The 26,867-nt window shown below is 40.0% G+C and overlaps 1 protein-coding gene across 6 annotated transcripts in view; it reads right to left on the minus strand.

The window, feature by feature from the left end:
- The window catches only part of TTC23 (tetratricopeptide repeat domain 23), a 110,969-nt gene that overhangs the window by 35,627 nt on the left and 48,475 nt on the right, over nt 1-26,867 (minus strand). For all 6 annotated transcript variants that reach the window (XM_027083198.1, XM_027083199.1, XM_027083197.1 and 3 more), the window contains one exon: nt 11,599-11,776. In XM_027083198.1, coding sequence (XP_026938999.1) covers nt 11,599-11,776 — 178 coding nt within the window. The remainder of the gene's footprint in view (nt 1-11,598; nt 11,777-26,867) is intronic.

Here is a 26,867-nt window from a genome sequence, read left to right on the forward strand (position 1 = left end):
GTAACAGCCTAAATCTTAGACTAGATAAAGCCATACCATTAGAACCTTCTAGTCCAGACCAAGCAGTGAGACAGCAAAGCCATAGAGACTTGCTCCTCTGATGACCAGCTTAATACATTTCTGAGATGATAAGCAGGGTAGACTCTAAACTGTCCCCTCATTTGTCATATGTTAAAATCCACTAGTTACTAGATCTAGACTTTTTATGATAGGGGCTACTCCAAATCAAGATTGCTGGTAATAACTTTTATTGCTGTGTTAGAACAATCAGGATTTCATATTTGTAAATGCTAACAATATCCTTTGTTTTAAAATGACTTTTCTTATTACAGCAATGGTCCCCAACATTTTTAACACCAGGGACCGGTTTCGTGGAAGACAATTTTTCCACGGACAAGGGGTGGGGTGGGGGTGGGGGGTGGGGGGGCGTGGTTCAGGCGGTAATGCCAGCGATGGGGAGGTGGCAAATGAATCTTCCCTTGCTTGCCGCTCATCTCCTGCTGTGCGGCCCTGTTCCTAACAGGCCCCGGACCGGTACCAGTCTGCGCCCCGGGGGTTGGAGACCCCTGTATTACAGGATCTAGATAAATTGAATACTTGATTTTGGAAAACCCCAAATTGGTCATTATCCTCGATTTGGCCTGAAGTTCTGACTGGAAATGCTTTTCAAATAGGACACAGTGTTAGAGTGAAAGGATCAAATGTTCAGTGCTCAGGGAAAGGAAAAAAGAGAGGAAAAGCTTGCCCCACCCCAAATGCAAATGGATCATGTTTACTTTGTCTTTTCCCTGGGTTAACTATCTCTAGAATCCACTTTTGAAGAGAGCACCCTCTCATGCCAGAAAAGATTTAACTCATCTTGTTACAAAGACATTTTACACACAGTATTTTAGATTGATTAAAACTCAAATTCAAATTCAAAAAGATTTCATATGTTGTTTCCACTTAATATTATAATTCGAGGCAATGTAAAATATGCATGTCTATCAAAATTACTTTCAAATGAATTATTAACATGTTCTGAGAGTTCTCTAAGTTGCCTTTTGTCTTGGAAACAGGAAGCAAAGTTTTCCATGAGCAAAAATGTTCATATTATCAAGAAAATGGATCCTGAAATCTTATGGAGATCTGAACATATCACAAAATCTTCAATGTTTTGCTGTATGAGATGCTAATATAAGCAAACATTTAATATTCATTATTCACTTCAGAAACTCAGTCTCTGATCTAATTTGTTATTTGATGTTCGCAAAGTTTCTAAAAACCATATGCGGGAGTGGGGGGTGAGGGTAGTGGAGAAGGGAACCCATGATGTTTAAAATGTGCAATCTCATTTATTCAGAAAAATTCAATTCAGTTTAATTTAATTCAGTCCTATTCAATTCAACTTATCTTAATTTTTAAATGCTTTCTACATGCCAGATATTATTCAAACCCTAGGAATTCACATAAAGATTAGGCAGGGCTTTTGGTTTTAAAGGAGCTTACAGACAAACTACAAAAATGTGGGGTAGCTTGATTTTACCTAAACTCACAGACACTGTCCCTCACTAGGTTTTAGCACCCGGCTCACTACTTTCCTCTCCACCCCTCCTCCTGTTATCATTTTCAGTGATTTCAGTATCCCTAAGATTGGTCTGCACCTATTGGGCAAGAAAGAGATGGCACAGTTTAACAGATGAATAGAGGAAAAGAAGTTGATAAAAGAAAAGAAGTTTGCACAGAGGAAACCTAAGGAAGAGAGTGCTGGACCCCAAACAGGCTGCTTTAACATCACAGGCAGAGCAAGGGAGGGAGCATTTGCTGGAACTGGAAAGATGAATTATAGGGGAGGGAGCTGTAGCTTTCAGTGAATGGATGCAGACCACCTGCACTGACCTTGCTGGGAGGAGCTGAGGGAATAAATAAGCTGTGCTCTCTCCTTCCAAGGTCAAGGCTGTGTGCCTCCCAGCCAGAGGGCAAGGCGGCCCACTGACACTGTACTTAAGTGGGCACAGTGAGGGATGCAGAGTGGAGCTAAAAGAGCAAACTAAAACACCCAGCAAATGACCCAGCTAACACCTTGGCCTCTTGGGTTTTGACAGGCTTATTTTCCTCCCTACCCTCAGCCACCTGGTCCCCCACGATGCTCTGGGCCTCATCATCGCTTAATCTTTGCTACCTCTGGATCCCGCAGCTCACAGACCCTGTTTGACTGTTGGGGCATCCTGGCTCTATCACATCCATGCAGCTTCTCATCCTCTGTCCACTCTCCACATCTCACTAGCCATCCACCCCTCCTGCTGTCCCTTCCCTTCTGGTCCAGCTTAGAGGGCACCACCCATCAGTGTCTATATGGAAAATGCCCTCAACTCCACTGAAGCATTATTTGAGATGGTGAAAAATGGGGAAGCATCTAAACATCCATCAGCAGGGGAACGAATATATTGTGGTTTATTCATACAATGATTGAACTCTATCTATATGTATTAACATTTCAAAAACACACCACTGAGTGGAAAAGCAACTTATGAAAGGATGCAAACATCATGATGCCACTGCTTTTCAAGTTTCTGATTTTAAAGCAAAAGAACCCCTTATATACCAAACAGAATGGTTCTCTAACATACAAAGCAGGTAAGTGTGGAGCTGCTCTCACTGAAGCAGGTAGAGAGACCCTGGGAAGCCCACCCAGTTGCTTCCATCCAGCCACCCCCAAAAGACCCTCCTTGGAACATGAGTGTTGGCGGTGACACAGTTTGACAACCACAGTACCACACCATGCAGGAGGCCTCCTGAGGGAGTGAGTACTGAGAAAGTTGACAAAGCTAGTGATTAGATTACCCAATCTTTCCAAACTAAACCACTGTTCACAATTCTGGAACAACACTTTGTTTGCTAAGATAATATAAATATCCTTGTTACATACATCTGAGAGCATTTAAGGACTAGTTGTTAGGGTGAACAGAATTACAGGAGTCCTGCTTGCCTCTCCGGATTTATACAGTGGCCCGAGTACTAGGCCCCGCTGGGGATCTGCGGCTTGACTACGCCCACTCCTCGTTATTTATTAATCACCCCAGGGCTTGCATCTCTCCTCCCATCCTTTGAAGTTTTTGATATCTTATGGTTATATGTTTATCAACTGTCATCTTGAGGCTGAGGAGGAACATTTAATATTCTTAAATCTCTTCAGCTGCTAGCATGTCGTACTGGGTTAAAAACAAAAACACCTTTAATATCCCACATGGAGTAGGGTCATTAATTGAAAAAAACTCATTCACAAGACCAACTGCCTCAAGCCCTGGCAAGGTACAGAGCAGCTGTTGCATTCTGGTCCTCTTATGTGTTTCTGGGGGAAACCAAGGATTCCTCAGTGCCAACCCAGCTGTCAATAGACACAGCCAGAGCCAGGGCTGGCAGACTCTTATCTAACTGGGCCTGTCCCCTTGGATTTGTAAAATGTGTAACAGTTCTTGAAGAGAAAACTCGATGACTACTAAAAAGGATGTTTCTATTTATGCAGGCAGACCCCACCACATGAACACTCAACTTAAAACACTGGGTAGGTTCTGAGTGTGGAACCCCAGCTCTTGTGGGGAGGGAGAGAGAGATTTTTTTCCCACTTTGATAATGATTAGGGGAATCAGTGACTCAGAGGGAAATCTCCTCTCCCATAGCATAGTGAAGAGCACACAAGTAGCTCAAAGTACATTTGTGGACTTAAACTGGGTCTATTTACCCTGGAGATGAGAACACTCAAAGAGAAGACAATAGTAATTGCCAGGATCTCTTTGTAAAGTTGAGGGCTAGCACAGGGAGGGACCGAGGGAAGGAGGGAAATAACATCGATATACACCAGCTCCGCTTAATCTCAAAATGACCAGTGAGAGTGATGTTAACTGCCTAATTTACGGATGGCAAAATGAAGCCTTGAGGAGAGTAATCGACTGTCTGAAGGTCACATAGTTGGTCAATGGCAGAACAGGGATTTGAATTAAGGCGTGTGATTTCAAATTGCATGCTTTTCTCATCTAACACCTGGTTATCTAGAGGGTAGAAGTCACAGAACGGCAATTTTCAAGTCAATGTAATGAAGAACTATTTAAGAGTCAGAGAAATAGTTACTAAGAATTAGACTCAGCCCAGAATTAAATAGACTGGCTAGGGAAAGAGCGAGCTGCCAACACATGGAATTCTGAGCACTGACTGTAGAGAGACGGAGGGGGTCAGGCAGTGGACGGTGGATGGAGCAGACGTTAAAGTGCCTTCTACCAAGTGGCTCCATTTCTGCTTTGATTCAAATTTGTGCCTTAATTCAACAGAAGCTCAAGTCCACTTGTCACTATGAGGTATGAGCTTGCTGTGTTTCTCTTATAACTGACCAGCTGTGAGACTGCATAGCTTTCTCTCTCAGCTCTGCCAGAGCTGGCCATTCTACCCTTAGGCTTTGACTGTCATCCTTGTTCAAGACAGGGTCATGTTGCAGCCCAAGGTTGCCACTTCCTTTCCTCTCCCATCTCTGCCCAGTAGGGAAGTCTTCCATGGCCACACACACCATAGGGGACTGAGGCGGCTGGAGGGCACTGGCTAAAAAAACGATGGAGCTGGGAATCCCCGGGGGAAGTAGATGCAAGGGAAGTAACTGGATGCAGAGGGCATTCAAAACCTGGTTTCTGAGGGCCCCAGACTGAGCCAGTTTCTTTTAATAGTCAGAGAAAATCTCTGTGGCAGCTTTCCAGTTGTCAATTTTAGCTCCTCCAAAGGGCTGGGGAGAAAAGGCCCTACTCGCTGTAAGAGTTAGCACTAAAATAGACATGTTGGGGCCTTATATTTTTGTCTTTTTGTTCTGTGTGTTTTCTTAAAACTTAATTACATTTTTAAATTATAAGAGTAGTACCTGCATATAACTTTTTAAAAATCCTAAGTAGTAGAAAAGAATAAGCAATTAAAAATTTTAATGCCCTGTCCTTTGTGTCTATAAGCCTCAACCCCTCTTCTCCCCATTTCCAGTCTGATTTCTTATAGCTACCCACTATCAACAGTTTCCTGCATATCCTCTCAGAAATACTGATGTGCTTACACACACACACACACACACACACACACACACACACACACACGAGATCAGAGCCTGGCCATGTTCCCCTCTCAGCTCAGCTTCATCTCCTGCCACCCATTCTGGGCTCTCACCACAGTGGTTCCCCTCTCCTCAACCTTTGGGGTGTCTCATTATCAGATCCCCCATCAGCTCAGGCTGCCCCGCTGGGAGCTCTCGCAGCACCCAGTACCTCCCCCTGTGGTGCACTTCACAGTGGTAGTTTTACATTCATCTGTGTGATTCTTCACTAAGTTTTGTCTCACTCACTAGGCTGCTTCTTGAGGGCTGGGCCTCTGACATCCGAGCCTTCCATCATAGTCCCAGGCCTAACACTGTGCCCAGCACAATGTAGTCTTTAACTGGTCATTGACTGACAGAATATTCTGGTCTACATCTGGCTTTTTAAAATTAAGAATATATTTTGGACACCTTTCTTCAGAACACAGACATCCATCTCATTCTCTTTAGTGGCTCTACAGTATCCCATCACGTGGATAGATCATAGCTTTATAACCAGTCCCCTACTAATGGGTTTTAAGAGTGTTTCTAATTTTTTGCTATTGCTAATAACCCTGTTTCTTTGCACACGTGTGCACATCTATCTGTTACGTAAGTTTCTAGAAGTGAAATTGCTGGGTCAAAGGGTCAGTGTGTTATAAAACTGGAGAGGGAATGTCAATTGCTTTCCCCCAAAATGGTGCTGATTCCCAGTCTTACCAGCAGTGCATGAGGATGTCTGCTTCCCCACACCCTTGCCACCATGGAGTGGCACCAAACGTTTTTGGCATCTCCTTGGTTAAACTGCACTTCTTTAATAACAAGTGAGGTTAGGGATTATTTTTGGATGGTTATTGGCCATTGTATTCCCTCTTCAGTAAAACGTCTGTTTCTGTTTTTTGTCCATATTTCTATTGAGTTGTCTTTTTCATCTAGATTTTATAAGAACTCTTTCTATACTTTCCCCTCCTTGACATTTATTTCTTAACTTTGTTATATGTTGTCATAGAGAACTTTTTCATTTTTATGCTGTCAAGTTTATCAATCTTTCTTTCTCTTTTTTCTTCTCGTCCCTCTGTCTCTCAATCTATAGCTATCTGCACACCTGCAGAGGAAAAATGCCCAACAAGTGTCACAACACTGGGTACTTCTAGGATGGGGGAGGAGGGCTGAGATGACTCGTAGCCCATTTCTCTGTATTTTTCTGTATGGCTCGATTTGTTTTTTTATAAAAAGCATTATCGTTATGATAAAAAACAGATGTCTTTTCAAAAGAAGCAGTATGGCACCATGATTTGTGTCATTCTTAGAAAAGGTTTATACTGTATAAAATCATATCTGCATTCTGCATCTTTTCTAATTTTAAACAAAATAGGCTAGTGTTGTCAGAGATTTTGAAAATTAAAAATAGCACTCATCTGATTATTTGTAATAAATGAATTACACTTTATAGTAAATACACAGCAATTAACAAGAGCCAATAAGAAGTGCTGCCATTTACTGAATAGTCTGCACCTGCCAGGAGTCACATGTGAGCACCTATCAGCCACCTAGGCCTGACCAAGGCCAATAACTCACCCAGAGCAGGAACCTGAACCCAGATTTTCTGATCTTAAAGTCTTAGGTAGAGTAACTGATAAATTATTTCATCATACTTTGCAAATCAAACTTCTCTAAATTTGGGAACTACTGAATGGCAGAGCTGCCCTGAAAACTGAAAAGAGATATGCGATTCGAGTGTCAGAGACGTGAAAAAGCAATCCAAGCTAGCGCGGTGTTAACGTATACTCCTTGAAGGCACACACCCACAAACATGCCATTGCTCACACAAATGAAATCCTGGGATTTTTCTTTTGGATAGGAAAATAAGGTTCTAGTGCCAAAATCTGCCACGAAGAGTTTCAGAAACAATCACGTTTGTGTGGTTTTCTCACAGAACCCTGCTGCAGAGGACCCACAGGGCTGATGACAGCTCTTTCATCAGTCCTTGGGACTGCTGCCTTCCCTCTGTGATGGTTCTGGGGGGCTGGCTTTAGTTTTCTCCATTTTAATGGGTTAGTTCCTAAAATACTTTGGAACTTTTATACATTCTACAGAGAATAAAAGGTCTTTTCTCCCTGGGTGTTTCTCTCACTCCAAAGGAATGAAGAGTGAAAAAACAAGAGGGGAAATAACAAAACCCCTTTCCTTTGTGTGTAATTAATAAATGGCTTTTAGGCATGGGCTCCCTTGGAGAGCTATACCTTTCTGTATTTTAGGTAAAGTTTGCTAAAGAAAAGGGGAGATTTGATAAATGTTTAACAATTACTGTTAATAAATAAAAGTAGCTTATACTGGCAACATGCCAAGTTGTTCACAAAGCACTTTCCTTTTTGAATCTTTGAGCTGTTCTGTGAAGTGCATAGGGTCTTTTGTAGGCTTTTTTTTTTTTTTAGAGACTAAATGACTTATATTATCAAACAAATGGTAAACAGAAGAGTCTGGACTCCAACCCAAGTTTTCTGATTTCAAATCCAATGCTATCTTGACTTCACAAAGCTATCTCTTTAATAATCATAGGCAAGTATTTATTTAAACACTCTCTAATCTTTATTAACCTCAAGAATAAACAATAAAAGTCACCTATTAAACTTGACAAGGCATTAAAAAAAAATGAGTGAATTCCTCCATAACCTGTTTACAGAGAAATATTTCTCAGAGTCAAAATCTAAATGTAATAAAAGATTGAAAACTTGAAAGCACTAAGAAAACTTTTGTATGGCAGAAAACATTACACATACACACACAAACTAGAGCTAATAAACAAATTTACAAAGGTTGTAGGATACAAAGTTAACATACAAAAATCATTTGTATTTCTATGCACAGGCAATGAACAATAAGAAAAAGAAATTAAGAAAACACTTCCATTTGTAACAACATAAAAAACTCCAAAATACTTGGGAATAAATCTACCAAAAGAAGTGCAAAACTTATACTATAAAACATGGTTGAAAGAAATTAAGGAAGACCTAAAGAAATAAGAGATTATCCCATAGTTATGGATTGAAAGGCTGAATACTGTTGGGCTTCCCTGGTGGCGCAGTGGTTGAGAGTCCGCCTGCCGATGCAGGGGACACAGGTTCGTGCCCCGGTCCGGGAAGATCCCATATGCCGCGGAGCGGCTGGGCCCATGAGCCATGGCCGCTGAGCCTGCGCGGCCGGAGCCTGTGCTCCGCAACGGGAGAGGCCACAACAGTGAGAGGCCTACATACCGCAAAAAAACCCAAAAACAAACAAACAAAAATTCTAAATTAAAATAAATTTGAGATTAATCTCAAATTTATAAAATTTGTAAAATGGGAATAAAATAATATAAAAAAGTTTGCAAAGTTGGTGTGAAACTGGCTCAATTATGAGCAAAGAAAAGCCAACTTCTGGTGGCCAGGTAACTCAAAACAACCTTTTGGCAGAATGTCAACAAAAATCAAGAGGTATAAAAATGTTCATATCCCAGCAGTTTAACTTTTGGAAATGTATATCAACATATAATTCAAGAAAAGAAAAAAACATTTTTTAAAATAAGAATATTCAGAATTATTGATACTAACAAAAAATTGCAAATCCACAGTGTTCCTTCACTCAGTAAATGTCCCAACCAGCCACACGCAGAAAACTGGTCTAAAGCTGGACTCCTCCATCTCCTTCACTCTCCCACATCTGCGCAACTCCCAGGCCTGTCATTTCTACTCTCTATCTGTCTGTGTCTCTCCGTTCTCATGATACTGCCTGAGTCCGGGCTGTCATCATGCCTACCTGGTCTGTTGCACAGCCACCTACTGAGTCGCCTTCCTGGTTATCTCTCTGCCATCCAGTCCCTTCTCCATACTGCAGAGCAACCCTTCTAGACTGATAATCTGGTGATGTCAATCTCCCTGCTTGAAAACCCTTAACTGCCCTTAGGATGAAGCTCAAATTCCTTACCATGACTTTCCACACCCCATCTGAATGATACCCACCCACTGCCTTCCCATTCCCATTGCCCAGGCATCGGGAATTTCTTGCAGTTCCCCAAATGCGTCAAACTTTGTCTTACCTTCAGACCTTTCCATGTACTCTGCCCCCTGCCTGGGTCAGTCCTCCCCACCTCTTAGTATGTTTTGAGGCAGGCACCTGCCTTTATTACCTTTGCTTCCTCATATCTCACTCACAGTACAATCTGGATTCTGTTTTCAACAGTGCCTCAATGTTTCCCTCAACTAGGTCATCAATGAAAGAAAAAGAAAAGCAAGAAAAGGAAAGGGAGAACTTTTCAAAAATTCATATATTGCACTAGCAGGCACTGTGCTCAACACTTTACAAATATGAACTCATTTTTTCTCCCGACAGCTCCATGCCCTCCATAACAGCAAAAGGTATCAAAAGGGGTGACAATGAGAATATCTCTTTCTTTTCTTCTTGTTTTTATCTGGCAAATTCTTCTTTTTCCTTTACCTATTTATCCTTCTTTACTTGACCAATGAACACCAAAGGTCCTCCACAAACCCTGCCCGAGTGATCTCACCCTCTCCCAAGGCAATTACTGTGTATAAGTGGAGGACTTGCTGACCTATTTTCTGAACTCTAGTCCTGATTATATAACTGTCTAGCTGTCATTTCTGCTTGGATGCCTTATGGGCATCTCAGACTCACCATCAAAACTTGAGCTCACGGGCTTCCCTGGTGGCGCAGTGGTTGAGAGTCTGCCTGCCGATGCAGGGGACACGGGTTCATGCCCCGGTCCGGGAAGATACCACATGCCGCGGAGTGGCTAGGCCTGTGAGCCATGGCCGCTAAGCCTGCGCGTGCGGAGCCTGTGCTCCACAACGGGAGAGGCTGCGACAATGAGAGGCCTGTGTACCGCAAAAAAAACAAAAAACAAAAAACAACAACAAAAAACAAACAAACGAACAAAAAACCTGAGCTCACCATCTCTCCATCACCCAGTCACACCTGCTCCCCCACTGTAAATGACACAAACACCCACTCAGGTGTTCAGACCAGAAACCCGGGAGTCATCTTCGACTCTTCCCCTTCCCTCTTTGTCCTGCATCCACTCAAGCTCCATATCTCATAAATTCTGCCTCCTAAATCTTTGTCACACCCATCTACTTCTCTTCATCCTTATGAACATCATCCTAGTTTAAGCCACCACCATCTTCAGCCTTCAGTGCTCCACTCTACCTCCACTCTTGGCACACCCTCCCTAGTCTACTCTCTACATGTCAGCCAGAATTACCTTTCAAAAAAAAAAAATACTGCATTTAAACCTAGGCTATGCCATTTATTAGCTGTGTACTCCTGGACATATCACTCAACCTTTCTAATTCTTGATTTCCTTATCTATAAACTGATAATAATAATAATATGTCACAGGGTGGTAATAATATTTAAGGGAGATAATCCAGAGAAAGTGAGAGAATGGCACACTCTAATAAACTGTGTGTGGGAGTATAAATGGTCATACAAATTTTAAAAGAAATAGCAATAAAGAACCCTCAGTACCATATCATTATATCTCATTTGAAATAAGAAATGAGTTAGTCTATATTTTACAACTTTAACAGGGAAAATTTCTCAGAAAACAACTTAAAACATGTTCTTAGCAGATGATACCACACAAAAACATCAAACTGACTGTGATGGTTAGTTTTATGTGTCAGCTTGGCTAGGCTATGGTGACCAGTTGCTAGGTCAAATACTAGTCTAAATGTTGCTATAAATGTACTTTGTAGCTATGATTAATATTTATAATCAGTAGACTTTGAATAAAGGAGATCATCTTCAATAATAGGTAATAATTGGGTGAGTAGGCCTCATCCAATCAATTGAAGGTCTACAGAGCAAAAGGCTGAGGTTTCAGTGAAGAAGGAATTCTGCTCCAAGACTGTAACACAGAGACCCTGCTTGCATTTTCAGCTGGCCCACCTACCCTACGGATTTCGGACTTGTCAGCCCCCACAGTTGTGTGAGCCAATTCCTTAAAATATCAGTAAATCTCTCTCTCTCTCTCACTCTATGTATACATCCAATTGGTTCTATTTCTCTGAAGAACCCTAACTGATACACTCACAGAGGAATCTTTTAATGACAAAGTAGAACAGCAGCTACCAGATGACAACTCTAAGTGACTTCAGGTAAAGATTGTAGAATGTGGTAGATAAGAACCCTAATAAGTTTGATAACATAAGCTCTAAATAGATAAGCATTAAATAATAAAGAAACATTGTCTGGGAAACAAGACTTAAATTATGCACCTAATATGAGAAAAGCCACCTTCAGGCAGTCTCAGACTGTTTGTGGAAGATGCACAAGTAACACAGGACCAGTATCCCACACTTGCCCACTTACGAAGATGTTTGTTGAACTTCTACCCCAGACCAAGTGTTCTACTTATCTAAAGCACTTAACAAACCCAGGAATTCTCAGAGCTGCTGTTCCACCTGTATCTGTGAAAAGCAGTGGACTGGAACAGCTTTGGTGGCCAGTACGTTGCAGCTTACCTGTAAAAGGTGGTTGATGGATGCGTCGTGAAATCCCAGGGCTTGTTCTACACTTGCCAATTCCCTCAATGTTGGTACGCACTCAAGACTTTTTTCACCTTTACTGATCTCAATATATTCTAAAGCCTCTTGGTAGTGGGGCAGAGCTTCTTTTGATTTCTTCTGACCTTGATATACCCTAAAAAAATCAAAGGGATTATCTTTAAAGTAATTAAAATAGAAGATACTGAAAATAATAGATGGATTTGGCTCTCTGACCCCTGTTGCCAGGTTCATTTCCTAGGCAGCTAAGCCTTTCTTTCCTCCAAGGAGCAGCAGGGCATAGCAGTCAAGAGGATAGACTTTGGGATAATCAGGAAGGTTCAAGGGATAATAAGGAAGGTCAAGGGATAATCAGGAAGGTTCAAATCCTGGCTCCACCACTTACTAGATACAGGAACTTCAAGTCGCTTGACAGCTTTCTCATCTGTAAGTTAGGAATAATAACAGTGCCCACTTCACTGGGTTATCATAAAGATTCAATTAGTTAATATTTAAAAAAAAAACACACCTAGAATAGCCTCTGACACATAGTAAGTGCTGTGTAGGTGTTGGTTTAAAAAATATAAAATATTAAAACAAAAATAGTAATCAGAAAGGATGCCATGATACTGATAACTGATCTGTTGAGAAATTATAGAAATTTCCCAGTTTGGTGAGGGTGTGAAGCACTCACATTAACTGTTGGGAAGAATATAATTTGGGCACAAACTTTTCTATATCAAAATTATACGTATGTATGTACACACGTATTTCTGTTAATTGCACTTTTAATAGTTTATCTTGAAGAAGTACTCTGGCAGGAAAAGAAGATACTATATACAAGAATGTTTACTGAAGCATTCTTTGTAATAGTGGAAAAGTATAAAGCACTTAAAATACTCCAATAGGTGATCATCCAAGTGGGTTATAGTAAGTACATCTACACCGCGTATCCATTAAAGTTAATGTCGATCTGTGTGTATCAACATAGAAGTATATCCACTATATATTCTTCAGTAAAAAAGACAGATTACAAAAGTACTTTATATAATCTTATTAGATCAATTTTGTATCTAATCTATATGTACACATATGCATAAAGAGATACCCAAGTGTCACCAAAATGTTAGCAACAGTTATCTCTAAGGAGTTGATTGTGAGTGATTTTACTTTTCTTATTTATGCTTTATAAATTTCCCAAATTTTCTTCTATAAAAATATATTACTTTTACATCAGAAAATATGTTAATTTTAAAAATTAATTTAAAGGTGGCAGTGGGAAAATATTCTTGTAGTTTCTTGGGGTAAGACTCTCTCATATTAAAAAATGTATCTATATATATTGTTTAGAAACAGGCATTTAAAAACAATCTTCTCAAAAATACTTGTGAAGACTATTAGAAACTTTTCTTGCATGGAAAATTTTTTTTTTTTGCGGTACGCGGGCCTCTCACTGTTGTGCCCTCTCCCGTTGCGGAGCACAGGCTCCGGACGCGCAGGCTCAGCGGCCATGGCTCACGGGCCTAGCCGCTCCGCGGCATGTGGGATCTCCCCGGACCGGGGCACGAACCCGCGTCCCCTGCATCGGCAGGCGGACTCTCAACCACTGCGCCACCAGGGAAGCCCGCATGGAAAATTTTTATGTACAAAATTCATAATAAAAGAAATCAATCCTTCTTATGTTTCCCTCCATCCCAGAATCTTTACTACAGAAAGGTCTTACGATTCCCAAATTACCCCCAAACTGAGACATAATGTGAGAAAGTAACTAAGAGACCACAAAAATAGGTTTTGTTTTCAATTGTAAAAATTGTAAACGATTACAAACAATTGTAAAAAAATTAATAAACAGAAACCTCAGTTAAATAGAGTCAGGAGCCCAGAAGCGGGAGCTCTCCTGCTCTGGGAGGACAGCAGAGTCCAACAGGAAGAAGAAAGACTCCTCTTCTTTCCTGGCAAGAACGTAGTCAATGAAAAGCCATGGACTCTTTGTGTACTATGGCTCTCCCAAATCCTTTTCCCTTCTATAAAAGCATTCTCCTTCCCTCACCATGTGGGGACTTGCACCTGGCTCACCATGGTTTCAGACCCTAAATGAAAATTTTCTGCCGATCCTGAATGAACCTAATTTTATTTTTCCTAGAGAAATAACTGGCAGCCTATTTTTTTTTTTTTTTTTAGGTCAACATAGTCATTGGATACTCTTCACAACTACTTTGCTCTCCAATAAATTTCAAAGGAATTGACTGATAGAAGTAGAGTTACTTTTCAGATCTGTGGCTCAGATGGCCATAATGAAATAAAATGCTCACTGAATAGCTTATGAACTGGGATACTTTCTATAAGTGTAAAGAGGGTTAAAACACAAGAGGAGGTCAGGGATATGTTCCTGGACTAAGAAGGGTCCAGGTTGTAGCTTGCAGCAGCTCTAACCTTGGAAAGGAAGAGGTAAATAGACAACCTAGTAATACTGGACTCGCCTTCTAACTCTTAATGAGTTTGTACGTATCACATTTTATTTTTTAAGAGAAACCCCACTAGCATCTATGGTGATATAAAGAGGCTTTGAAACATATGGTTGGTAACAAATCACTTAGCCAAAGAATTAGATTCCTGGTAGACAAAAATTAAATAATTGAAAACAGGAGTCAGCAAACCCTGGCCTGTGGGCCAAATCTACTCACTGACTGCTTTTGTAAATAAAGTTTTATTGATACAGTCAGGCCCACTTGTTTACTTATTGTCTATGGCTGCTTTTGCACTACAATGGCAGAGTTGAAGAGTTGCAACAGACACTGTATAGCCTACAAAGCCTGAAATATTTACTGTCTGGGTCTTTACAGAAAATGTTTGTAAACCAACCTCTTGTCTAGAATCTACAGAAAGTCACATACTTTTAAAATGACTTCAGATTTTTTTCTACCTAATTTAGCCTAAATAACACAGACAATGCCATAGTTATTTGAGCAAAGGAAAAAATTCATCTTTCTCATGTTCATAAATGATGAAGAGTGTGCCAAGGAAGTAAAGAAGAGGTCCTTTGTTTCCAAGGCTGCTTGTAAAAGTCATAGAAGAGAAATAAAGCCAGTACAAATGCCAAGATGATCTCATTTGGGCAACAATTTTAAAAGAAAGCAATATTCGAAGCTTAGCAATAAGGCTGATAAATGAGAAGAAAATAGAAAAGTAAACAACAACAAGGCATAAGTTAATTCATGTATCAAAAATTCTTCCTTTCCTGAGATAGAACACTAAAGAAAAGTATTTGGGGGTTTGTGAAGCCATCTTAGCCAGAAGCACAGCACTCCAAGTTAACACCACAGCATCTTTACAGGTATTAAAAAGTGATCCTTCAAATATCCGACTCTCAGAGAAAATTTTATAGAGAAGAATACAGTATGAGAGGCAGGGCAATCAGTTACAAGTACTGCAACAGGAGTAGAAAACCCAGACTGTAGTTTGAACATAGTTACTTACTAGGCCACACAACCTTGGGAAAAAACAAAATGTTTCTGAACCTTGGTTTCCTCATCTGAACACTGGTGTCCAATAGGGTTGCTGTGAGAATCAAGTAAGATGTCTGAAAGTGCTTTGCAAACTGAAGCAAGCCATACAGATTGATATTAAATCCCTATACATAATCATACCTTTTACTCCTTCCCCTCCCAGCCTGTGGTCTCTCTGGAACTGAGAGGCATAGTTTCAGGTCGTTATATTGAAATGGACTCATTTGTGGTCTCATCTTGTTCCCACTCGCATGAGATTTTGGGAAGTCTAAACAATAGGTAGAATCAGTCAAACTCATGTGCAAGTGAGGTAGACATTTTCTTACACAATTGGGTTTTTTAAAAAATTGAGAATAATTTACTATCAGAAAAATACATATTCATCACTAAAAGTAAGAAAAGATATGGAAAATTAAAATATATAATTACAACATCCAAAGATGACTGCTATACACCTTGATATATATATACTTCCAGGTGATTTTCTATGCATTTTTAAAAAAGGATCATAATGTTTTAGAACCTGCTTCTTCCACTTAATCATACATTAAAATGTGGCAATAAATGCTATAGTATCACTTTTAGTGGCTGAATGGTGCCATATAAAGTTTGATTGACCACTCATCTTCTAAATATTTAGGACAGGGACTTCCCTGGTGGTCCAGTGGTAAAGAATCCACCTTCTGATGCAGGGGATGCAGGTTAAATCCCTGGTAGGGAAACTAAGATCCCACATGCCGCGGGGCAACAAAGCCTGCGCGCCACAATTACTGAGCTCACGTGCCTCAACTAGACAGCCCGTGTGCCACAAACTACAGAGCCTACATGCTCTGGAGCCCATGTGCCACAACTAGAGAAGAGAAAACCTGCATGCCACAACTAGAGAGAAGCCCACGCGCCGCAACAAAGAGTCCATGTGCTGCAATGAGCACTGCAACGAAAAATCCCACATGCCTCAATGAAAAGCCTGTGTGCCACAACAAAGACCCAATGCAGCCAAATAAATAAATGAATAAATACATATTTAAAAAATATTCAGGACATATAAAAATGGTTTGTGAAAAAAAATGGTTTGTGGAATATTACAAATATTACAAATGATATTTCTGATGAGAGACTTGCATTCAGAATATAAAAAGAACTCCTACAACAATAATAAAAAAGATAAATAGCCCAATTAAAAAATGAGCAAAGCACCTAAATAGTCATTTCTTTGAAGAAGATGCAATAAGCACATAAAGAGATGTTCATTATCACTGGTCATCAAGAAAATGCAAATCAAAACTACAATGAGATACCACTTCATACCCATTAGGACAGTGGCTATAATAATAATGATTTTAAAAAAGATAATAAAAGTGTTGACTAAGATGTGGAGAAATTGGAATCCTCACACACTGCTCGTGGGTATGTAAAATTATACAGTTACTTAGGAAAACAGTGTCAGTTCCACAAAAGTTTAAACACAGAATTACTAGATGACCTGGCAATTCCACTACTAGGTATATACCCAAAAGAAACAAAAACATATGTCGACATAAAAACTTGTACACAAATGTCCATAACTGCACTATTCATAAGAGCCAAAAAGTAAAAACAACCTAAATGTGCACCAACTGAAGAATGAATGAATAAAATGTGGTATATCCACTCAGTAAAATGTTATTCAGTCACAGAAAGGAAGTATTGCTACATGTTACAACATGGATGAACCTTGAAAAAATTATGCTAAGTGAAAGAGGTCAGTCACAAAAGACCACACACTCTATGGTTCCATTTACGTGAAATGTCCCTAACAGGCAAATCCATACAGACAGAAAGTAGACTAGTAGTTGCCAGGGGTTGGGAATTTGAGAATGGGGGCAGACTGCTAATGGAATGAAAATGTAAAATTGTTTGTGGTGATGTTACATACTAAAACCCATCAAATTGTATACTTTAATTGGGTGAATTGTATGGCATGTGAATTATATCTAAATAAATCTGTTATTTTTGAAAAGTTTGTGAACATTTGGAAGCAAACGAAATATAGATGAGACTCAGCCATAAACTTAGTCATTTTTGTTTAAAGAAATAACTGTATTAATAATTATTAAACAAAAATCAAATTATTTTAACTTTAATATCATCTGCGAGCCAGACACTATTCCTAACTTGCTCATTTAAAGCAGGTCAGAAAGAGATGTCAGCTTTGGCTCTAAATTGGTTGCGTCACTGGATGATCCTACCCATGTTTTAGTTGGGGGGGGTTAGGAGAACAGAGAATGCTGCGGGTCTTGCTGCACCTGACACTCAACAGAGTGGGCATTCCCAAGGGGATGCCATAAATCAGGCTTGGACACTGAGCTACTGGTCTCTCTCTAACCTTCCAAAGCTGTTGGCATGCCTCCTGAGGAGCTTTAAGTCCTGGAGGTTTCCAGGGGAATGCCTAGGTCTATGAAAAGTATAATCTTAACGAGAAACAGTAAATTCATAGAGAGAAAAGCCATACAAAAATATTTTTAATGGAATATTCTGGTAAATCAATTATACTGTAAGTTTAAATATGTTAATATATTCCATATCATGATCCCAGATGCAGAAGAATCTAGAAATAGGTGATAAATCCAGTCTTTTCCCTTCGGCTGATCAATTCAAGCCACTAAGCTGTGGTTAAGGAAATTAGCCTGAGGATCTGTGAGTTATAAAAGAAAAATAAATTCAATATAGCTCCCAACTCCCAGAGTAGCAGAATTCACGATGTGACAACATGGGGTTGGAACAGAAAGGCCAATCCTCCAGCTCAGAGCTGAGTGAAGCACACCAGGCCATCTGGGGTTGGTTTTGGAGTTCTGATCCAACACTAAGGGCCTCAAATTCTTGTCTTCAGGGCCCGACTCTGCACCCATAGACTCCTGCACCTTCCTCTGCCTAAATCCTGATGGAAACCTGCCCAAGGGGGCAAGTGGGAGTTTCAATCCAGCCCAGGCTCTGCTGACTGAGCTGTGTGCTTGGATACAAGCCTGTGTCCACCTGGAGAAAAGGAGATTTTTTTTTTTAATTCTCACGAAGGCTCCGTTCACTCACCCAGTTGTGTAAAAACATGGCGCATAGGTGGCAGTGGCTCTGCTGGGACTCTAGTTTCCCTCGACTTGGTGAGTTCAGATGACTCATGGGAGTCATCTAAACCTTCCCATTTGGCTCCCCTGATGCCAGTTCTCTTTCAGCCCCCCAGTTGTGTCATGCCTACCTTCTCTCTGGGTCTTTGCTGGTCTTTCTATCTGGAATGTTCTTTATTCCATCTCTACCTGGAAAACTGCCATTCATCTTTCTATCATTCCTTTTCCAGTTTTAGCTTAGCTGTCTCCTCCTTTACGTAGCTTTCCCTGCCAGGGCCAGGACTAGAGTGAGACCGTTGAGACACCTAGGACACACCATTTAAGGAGGTGATCACTCTCAGCGTTGGGCAGGTGCAGGGTTGGCATCCAAGTGTGAGCGCCTCTTAAATGGTGTGGTCTGGGCACCTGGCTCTCTCATCCTAGTGCTGGCTCTGTTCCCTGACATCCCAGGCTGGGTTGGGCGACTCTGTGAACACCTGACTGTGCTCCCACAGAACTGTGAACCTCCCCATTCAGGATACATCTCTCACATTGAATTATAAGTGCCTGGGGACTTGGCACCAATCCCTTTAGTGCATGACTCTGAGAAAGCAGAGTCCAAGGCTGCCGCATTCATCTTGACATTGCCAGCACCCTGCAGTGTCTGACACACAGTGGGTGCCTGCTGTCTATGGAAGGAGGAAGGGTGAGGTGAGGAGGGAAGACAGAAGAAACAACCTGCAGATCCACTGACTTAGAGACTTTGAGGCTATAGTTCATACCTTGATTTTCACAGATTTTGGAATAAATTTTAGGGAAAAAATCTTCAAGAAAGGAATGTATTTTCACATTGATTTAGTTGCAAAAATATTAGATTGTTGCTCTAATTAAGGGCTGGAGAAATTATTGAAATTTTATAAAAGGCGGAATAAAAGAAACTTTGTAAGAACCTATTAGGGTTTGAATTGTGTCCCCCCATCCCAAATTCATATGAAGTCCTCACCCTCAGTACCTCAAAATGTGACTTTATTTGGAAATAGCATCGTTGAAGACATAATTAGTTATATTAAGAAAATGTCATACTGGACAGTATGACTGGTATCCTTATAAAAAGGAGATATTTGGACACAGAGGCACAGGGATAATGCCAGGTGAACACAAAGGCAGAGATTGGTGTGATGCATCTGTAAGACAAGGAACACCAAAGGTTGCCAGTACACATCTGGAAGTTAGCAGAGAGGCATGGAACACCTCACAGTCCCCAGAAGGAACCATCGCCACCCACACGTTCATCTCAGAATAACTTTCTGTTGTTTAAATCACTCTTACTGGCAGACTCCAGGCTCAGAGATTTTCCTTTCATCAGCACCCTAATAGATGAACACTGGGTGTACTCACCCAGGGCAGCTAGTTAGATATGGAAGTACCAATTTTTCTTTTATAAATCACATTGTAGTCAAGTCCAAGTGGTAACTTTCCATTACTTCACTGCCTGGAAATTTAATTTGAGTATCTGCTGAGAAGGAGACCTGGAAGGAGGCAATTTCAGCAGGAACAAACACATGGCTTTCATTGACCATAGTTTTGCCCTTGCTACAAGCATGTCTACATGAGGGCACAGACCTCATGAATCCAATGACATCCAACAAGCTGTTAGCAGGATGCCCAGCCCTGAAGGGATGCAGTCACACATGAAGGTGACCTGTTGCCATTTCTGAACTCTCTAAGTTTAAAAGATTTTTGTCAACCTATCATTGGTCTCACATTTCAAACCCTATAGAATTCTTCAGACTGTGAGTCCTTCTTTCACCTGTAGGTAAAACTATTTACCTCCTCACTTAAGTTATCCAAAGGGAAAAAATTAGATCCCTCACACTATGTACACAAAAGTTCCAAGTGACTTTTAGAGGCCTAAATTTAAAAAGCAAAACTTTGATACGTTTGAGGGAAAATATAAGGAAAATTAACTCCATGACTTTGGGGTAGGGAAGGACTTCTTAAATAAGATAAAAAAGTACAAATCAAAATGAAAGAAGTAGGTAAATTTGGTCACATTAAAAATAAAAACTCCTGTGCATCAAAATTCATTATAAAGAAAGTGAGAAGGCAAATTACACATTGGGAGTACATACAATATATGTAACCAGCAAATAACTTGTCATCAGAAATATGAAGAATGTCTACAAGTTAATAAGAAAAATGCAAATAGCCCAGTTAAAAAAATGAGTAAAAGAAAGGAACAGACATTTCACAGAACAGAAATTCCAAATGTCCAGCAGATGTATGAAAAGATGTCAAACCTCATTATCAGGGAAATGCAATTAAAGAAACTATATGATTGGCAAACATAAAAAGTCTGACAATATCAAGTATTGACGAGGACATGGAGTAATGGGAATTACTGCTGGTGAGAGTATAAACTGGTGGAAAGCAAACCCAGTAAAGTTGATGATGTGGATACTTGTCAATTAAGCAATTCCACTCCTGGGCATATACCTCAGAGATAATCTTGCACATATGCCCATAAAGACGTGTACAAAAACGATCATGGAAATAGTGTTTATAATAGTGAAAAACTGGAAGCAATTTATGTGTTCACCCTCAGAATGTATAATTAAATTAGAGGAAAGTTACATGGATTAAACATAATATGGAGGTTTAAAATGAAGAGACTAGCACTATGTGTATCAACTGACGTGGATACATCTCAAAAATAGAAAAGTAATGGGGGGATAAAAGCAAGGTACAGAAGGAAACATACATATGAAGTAAAAAAATGAAAAATAATACTGTATATTTTTTATGGCTATACATGTATAGATTCAGAGGAATGAAAAACACTAAATTCAACATCACAATTGCCTGTAACATGGGGAGAAGAAAAGAGATTGAGAAGAATGCATAAACAGCCTTCCACTTATCTGAAATATTCTATTTTGAAGCTTGGAAGTATGTACTTGAGTATTCGCGTAACAATATCTTTAGCTTTATATGCCTGAGATATTTGGTTAAAAAGATGAACAAATACAACACTCAGTTGTTTAGCGTGTGCAGAGAATGTGGCACTTTCTACTCTCACCCTTTGAAGTTGTCGTTGCATGCTATTCCAGGGTCCTGGCACTAACCAGCCAGAAATGAAGGCTATCAAGCTAATGTAATCTACAATGAGCATTCTGGAGCTCATTGAGGGTACACTGCTCACATAAAAGAAAAGACAAAATAGAAAATAAAATTACTTTAGCTTCACAATATGTTTAATAAAAAAGGAACTGGGGGAGTACTACATCAGGAAATAACTAAATTATAGTCTTACCTCCATTTCCAACTCATTTAAGGCCATCAGTCAATTTCAGGCAATCTTGTCTGTCTCTATTTGCTCATAAGTAATGTGTGGGAGGGCAACATTTTCTCCTTTCCTTTCCTATCTACCTGCCAGGGATGCTTTGAGGATTTATTATCTAGTGGGCCCATAATATGTTTGGGTGGCTTTAGGAAACACACTGGACAGATGAAAAGATAGAGAATTCTGAACAACAAAATGTGGCAGTATGTTGATTTGGCAGGTCCACAACTTAAACCACAGCGTATTTCATTGAATGAAAATACATCTGCAGTAATTCTACAGAGCACATGACAAGACACTATCTCATCTCAGATGAGTTTCAGAAGATCCCACAGGGATGGAGACTTGTTTTAACCTGCAACAAACAAGTGCAATCTCCTCTGGTATTACTAAGGCAATAGTGGGTTTCCTTTTAAAAGCTCAGGAATTTGGCAAGAATATTGAGCACCAGTGAACAGCAGAAGCCTTGTGGGACCATTGCTGATTATGGAAATCTGATGAAAAATCAATCTTGGAAGAGGAAAATTAGGATTTTCTAGAGTCAAAAGGAGAAAAGGTTTACATCTGGGTCTCTCTTTACCATCTGGCACATATAGGTAAAAGCTGTGCTCTGTAGAGGGCATTGTCAGGTTTCCATTCTGTGCTAGTGAATGGGATCTGTGCTGTGGTGAGGAGTGTGGACACCAGGGTTGGATGCAGACCTGGCTCTGCTCTGCTACTTCCCAGCTTTATGACCCTGGGAAATGACCTCACTTCTCTCAGCTTCGGTTTTCTTCATTTGAAAATGGGAATATGAAGGGTACATACATCACAGGGAGGACTGCAGATTAAATGGTGAGATGAGGTCTGCAAAGCACTTAGCAAGAGCCAGACCAGAAGGTGATCAAGAATTGCTAGCTAGTGTGGTTGTTTAAAATCATTATTATTAAGTGCAGTTGTTTAAGGGAAATGTATATTATACAGATAGAGTATTAGAAAAGGGGAAGACCAAAATGCAGTGCTCTAAAATAGTAAAGCTATTTGAAGAAAATGAAAACACTAATTTGAAAAGATACATGCACCCCAATGTTCATAGCAGCATTATTTACAATAGCCAAGATATAGAAGCAACCTAAGTGCCCATCAACAGATGAATGGATAAAGAAGATGTGATACATATATATTGGGTTGGCCAAAAGTTTGTTTGGATTTTTCTATAACACCTTACAAAAAAACATGAATGAACTTTTTGGCCAACCCAATATATACGTGTGCGCACACACACAATGGAATAGTACTCAGCCATAAAAAGAATGAAATTCTGCCATTTGCAATAACATGAATGGACCTAGAGATTATTATGCTTAGTGAAATAAGTCAGACAGAGCAAGACAAAAGACAAATACTCTCTATGCTATCACTTATAAGTGGAATCTAAAAAGTAAAAGAATCGAATGAATATAACAAAACAGAAACAGACTCACAGATATAAAGAACAAACTAGTGGTTACCAGTGTGGAGAGGGATGGGGGGAGCGACAAGATAGGAGTAGGGGATTAAGAGGTACAAACTACTAAGTGTAAAGTAGATAAGCAACAAGGATATATTGTACAGCACAGGGAAATTTAGCCATTATTTTGTGATAACTTAAAATGAAGTACAATCTATAAAAATATTGAATCACTATGAAATTAGTTTCAGTCCACCTGAAACTAATATAATATCGTAAATCAGCTATACTTCAACAAAAATAAAAATAGTAAAGCTTTAGAGGATTCAAATAATAGAAAGTAGATAAAGTATATGAAAGTAATCTGTGCCATGTGTTTTTCTGCTTCCCCACATTTAAAAAAATGATTAAAAAAAACAGATTTTGTATAAAGTAAGAGAGTCTCTTCAATCGCAGGAATACAGGATGATGAAGAGTGCCAGGAAAAATCAAATTATTTCCTTCTTTGTTAAATAAGCATAAAACATTCTAAGCACATAGCATTGAATGGGAGGAACTGACAGGAGACATATCTCCTCTGGAGAGCAGTGGGGTGTTTCCTGGAAGTAGGAAAGGGAGAAGGAGGGTTTTGAGCACATGAGCATTTGTCAGAGCCTTTATGCCCAAAAGATAAGTGCAGAGAAAGTGATTCTTTAAAGAAACACTGGGACTTCCCTGGTGGGGCAGTGGTTAAGAATCCACTTGCCAATGCAGGGGACATGGGTTTGAGCCCTGGTCCAGGAAGATCCCACATGCCGCGGTGGAGCAACTAAGCCCATGTGCCACAACTACTGAAGCCCACGTGCTTAGAGCCCATGCTCCACAACAAGAGAAGCCACCACAGTGAGAGGCCCACGCACCACAACAAAGAGTAGCCCCTGCTCGCTGCAACTAGAGAAAGCCCAAAAGCAGCAACAAAAACCCAACACAGCCAAAAAAAAGAAACACATCTCTAGGTGATGGCATGAACTAAAAAAATAAAAGCTGAGTAGAGCAAGCAAAAGCTAGATTTGGAGGTTATTGACTGGACCAATTAAGGGAGGACAATGGTAAAAGCAAAGGCTATTTACCAAAGTATCAAAAATTCACAATAAAAGCCTTGGGAATGTATTCTGGGAAACATGTGGAACTAAGTAGAATTCCACCATCCTAATGAGGTGATGGCAGGTAGATATAGACACTGCCCCCCTTGCCACTATTTTCTCCATTATCTTCTACCCCCTCCCAGGAAGTACTGGCTAAGAGAGAAACCTCTCCCATGTTCTTTCCTCTCTGGAAAACTTGTGTTAGAATCATTTTCCAAATCTTGTGACTATAATGAATCTAGAGAAAGCAAGACAAAGAAACAAACTCGAGCTTAAAACATATACATGTGTATATGTATATACACATATCTACATACAGATATATACATATCTGATTTTTAGCTTAGGTGGTTCGTAAGAGCAAAGACAAAAAAACAAAATGAAACAAAACAGCTTTCTCAAGTCATAGGAAAAAAAAGTACAGGAAAGAATAGCAAGACAGGGGCAGTCTTGAAGTACAGTATCTTATTCTGTGATGTCGGTACTACATGCTTTAAAATCAAATCATTTCTAGGATGAAATGGCAGAAAGGAAAATGCTCAATTAGACAGTAGCAATAATAATAGCTACTTTTTTAGGCCTACCACATACCCAGATGCTTTAATGTAGGGTTCATTTCATCACCACAGCAACCCTCTGGGGGCTGATCATTCCCACCTCAACAGGAGACGAGAAGGAAGGACTTGCCCAGGGTCCTTCAGTTGGGAAGGTTGAATGGATGCTGACACGAACCAAGAGCGACCTGATTCTAAGGCCATATTGTCAAATATATCATGTCACATACCTTAGAGATACCTGGAAGGTGTCCTGTTGATGCTCTGAGGAGTGTTTACTTATCACAGGCACACTTGAGAGCTAGTTCAGCATAGCAAGCAAGGCCAGGCAAAGTGCTCTCTGGGTAAGCTGTGGAGGACTCCAAAGATGACAAATCAAGCAGTCACAGAGAAAGCTGAGGACAGGTCACATGTTCCAGAGCAGCAGTCTCAATAGGCCATAACCATCATGCCACATAGAAAGATTATTTTAAAAGGGGTGTGTGTTGTGTGTGTGTGTGTGTGTGTGTGTGTGTGTGTGTGTATGCACAATGGTGTACTCCTGCCTTTATAAAGACACTATCTGTCTCTGGGGAATCTATCTACCAGTAACCAGGATAGAAAATAATCCTTAACACTGGAAAAAATTTGCTTGCTTTCACTAGTTACTACCTTGGCCCCATTTGAAAAAACAACTGCACACATGGGAACACAAGATTTGGATTCACTCTCCAAAGTTAATAAATAATTACTGAATGAAGTAGTGCTGGAACAGAGAAAGGCAGGTAGAAGCAATGAAGCTTCAGGCCACAGTTAGGGATGGAAGGCACGGAGCGTGAGTCACCCTGCAGCCCTTATCTGTCAGCCCAAGGAGAAGAGAACTGTCCTAGCCTGATGGGCACCATAAAAGGCGAGGCAGGAGGAGGAAGAGGATGCACTGAAAGATACCCTTTTAAGAGAAACACAAATCCCGTGAGAGCTGCCTAAGAAATTATCCTGGTCTTCCACTTCCAAGACCGGGCAAAAGAAAAAGCCCTTGTGGTTGTGAGCATATTTGTAGAAATGTACAAAACCAAAGCCTTGTTACTTTCTAAAGCAGATCAGTTTGGACAAAATATTCACACTTCACTGAGGAAACAAAGTGATTGCATGAAAACCATGCAGTTTAAACATGCATGTTCCAATGAATATCTTACAGTGAAGAATCAGGACGAAAAGAAGCAGTGAAGTTTAAAACAGCTCCCTTAAACACAAAACTGTAGGACAGCTTGGAACATTAACTTAAATTCTTGTTGGGTATTCAGCACATATGCGTACAATGCCCGCCATCTGCTGACAAGGTTTGGTACTGATAATTTGGAAAGCACTCAGGAGGGGTGGATTTTGGCAGAGGATAATTTACTCAATTTTGCAGCAAGTGCTCAACATTAAGTACTTATAACATCAGGGCACAACATATGCAACAAATATCATATCTTGGACCTCATATCTTTATATTTTCTGTTTTACAATATAAGAAGAATACCTACTTCTGGGCAGGAAGAAATTCTGGACTGGTAGGCCCTCCCAGTCACTATTCCCTTCCTCCTCTGTTACATAAACGGAATCATACAGTATGAATTCTTTTTAGTCTGGCTTCTTTCACAAACATTATGTTTGTGGGAGTCATCCGTCATGTTAAGCATAGGAGTTGTTTCATCATTTTCTTTGTATGAACAGATCACAATTTATCTACTCTACTGCTGATGAACATTTGGATTGTTTCCAGTCCTTGGCTATTACAAATAACATGTAGCTTTGGACGTTCTTGGCTGTGTCTTTTGGTGAACATATGTATGCATTTCTTTTGGGTGTATATTTGGGAGTGATACTGCTGGGTCATAGGGTATTCAAACATTTAAACTTAGTAATAATGCCAGTTTTCTAAAGTAGTTATACCAAATATATTCTAAACAACCACATATGAGAGCACTATATACTTGCCAACTTGATGTTATTAGGCTTTAAAAAATTTTAGCAATATTAGTGGAAATGTAGTAGTATCCTATGACTTTAATTTTCATTTCCCTGGTGACTGATGAGAAGAATGTCATTTAATATCTTTTTAGTTATGTGGGTATCCTTTCTTGTGAAAAGTCTCTTGCCAGGGAGTTCCCTGGCAGTCCAGTGGTTAGGACTTGACACTTTCACTGCCATGATTCAATCCCTAGCTGGGGAACTAAGATCCCGCAAGCCA

This window comes from Aethalodelphis obliquidens, unplaced genomic scaffold (genome assembly GCF_003676395.1).
Source record: "Aethalodelphis obliquidens isolate GAN/ISIS:26980383/991018 unplaced genomic scaffold, ASM367639v1 scaffold49, whole genome shotgun sequence".
Lineage (NCBI taxonomy): Eukaryota > Metazoa > Chordata > Mammalia > Artiodactyla > Delphinidae > Aethalodelphis > Aethalodelphis obliquidens.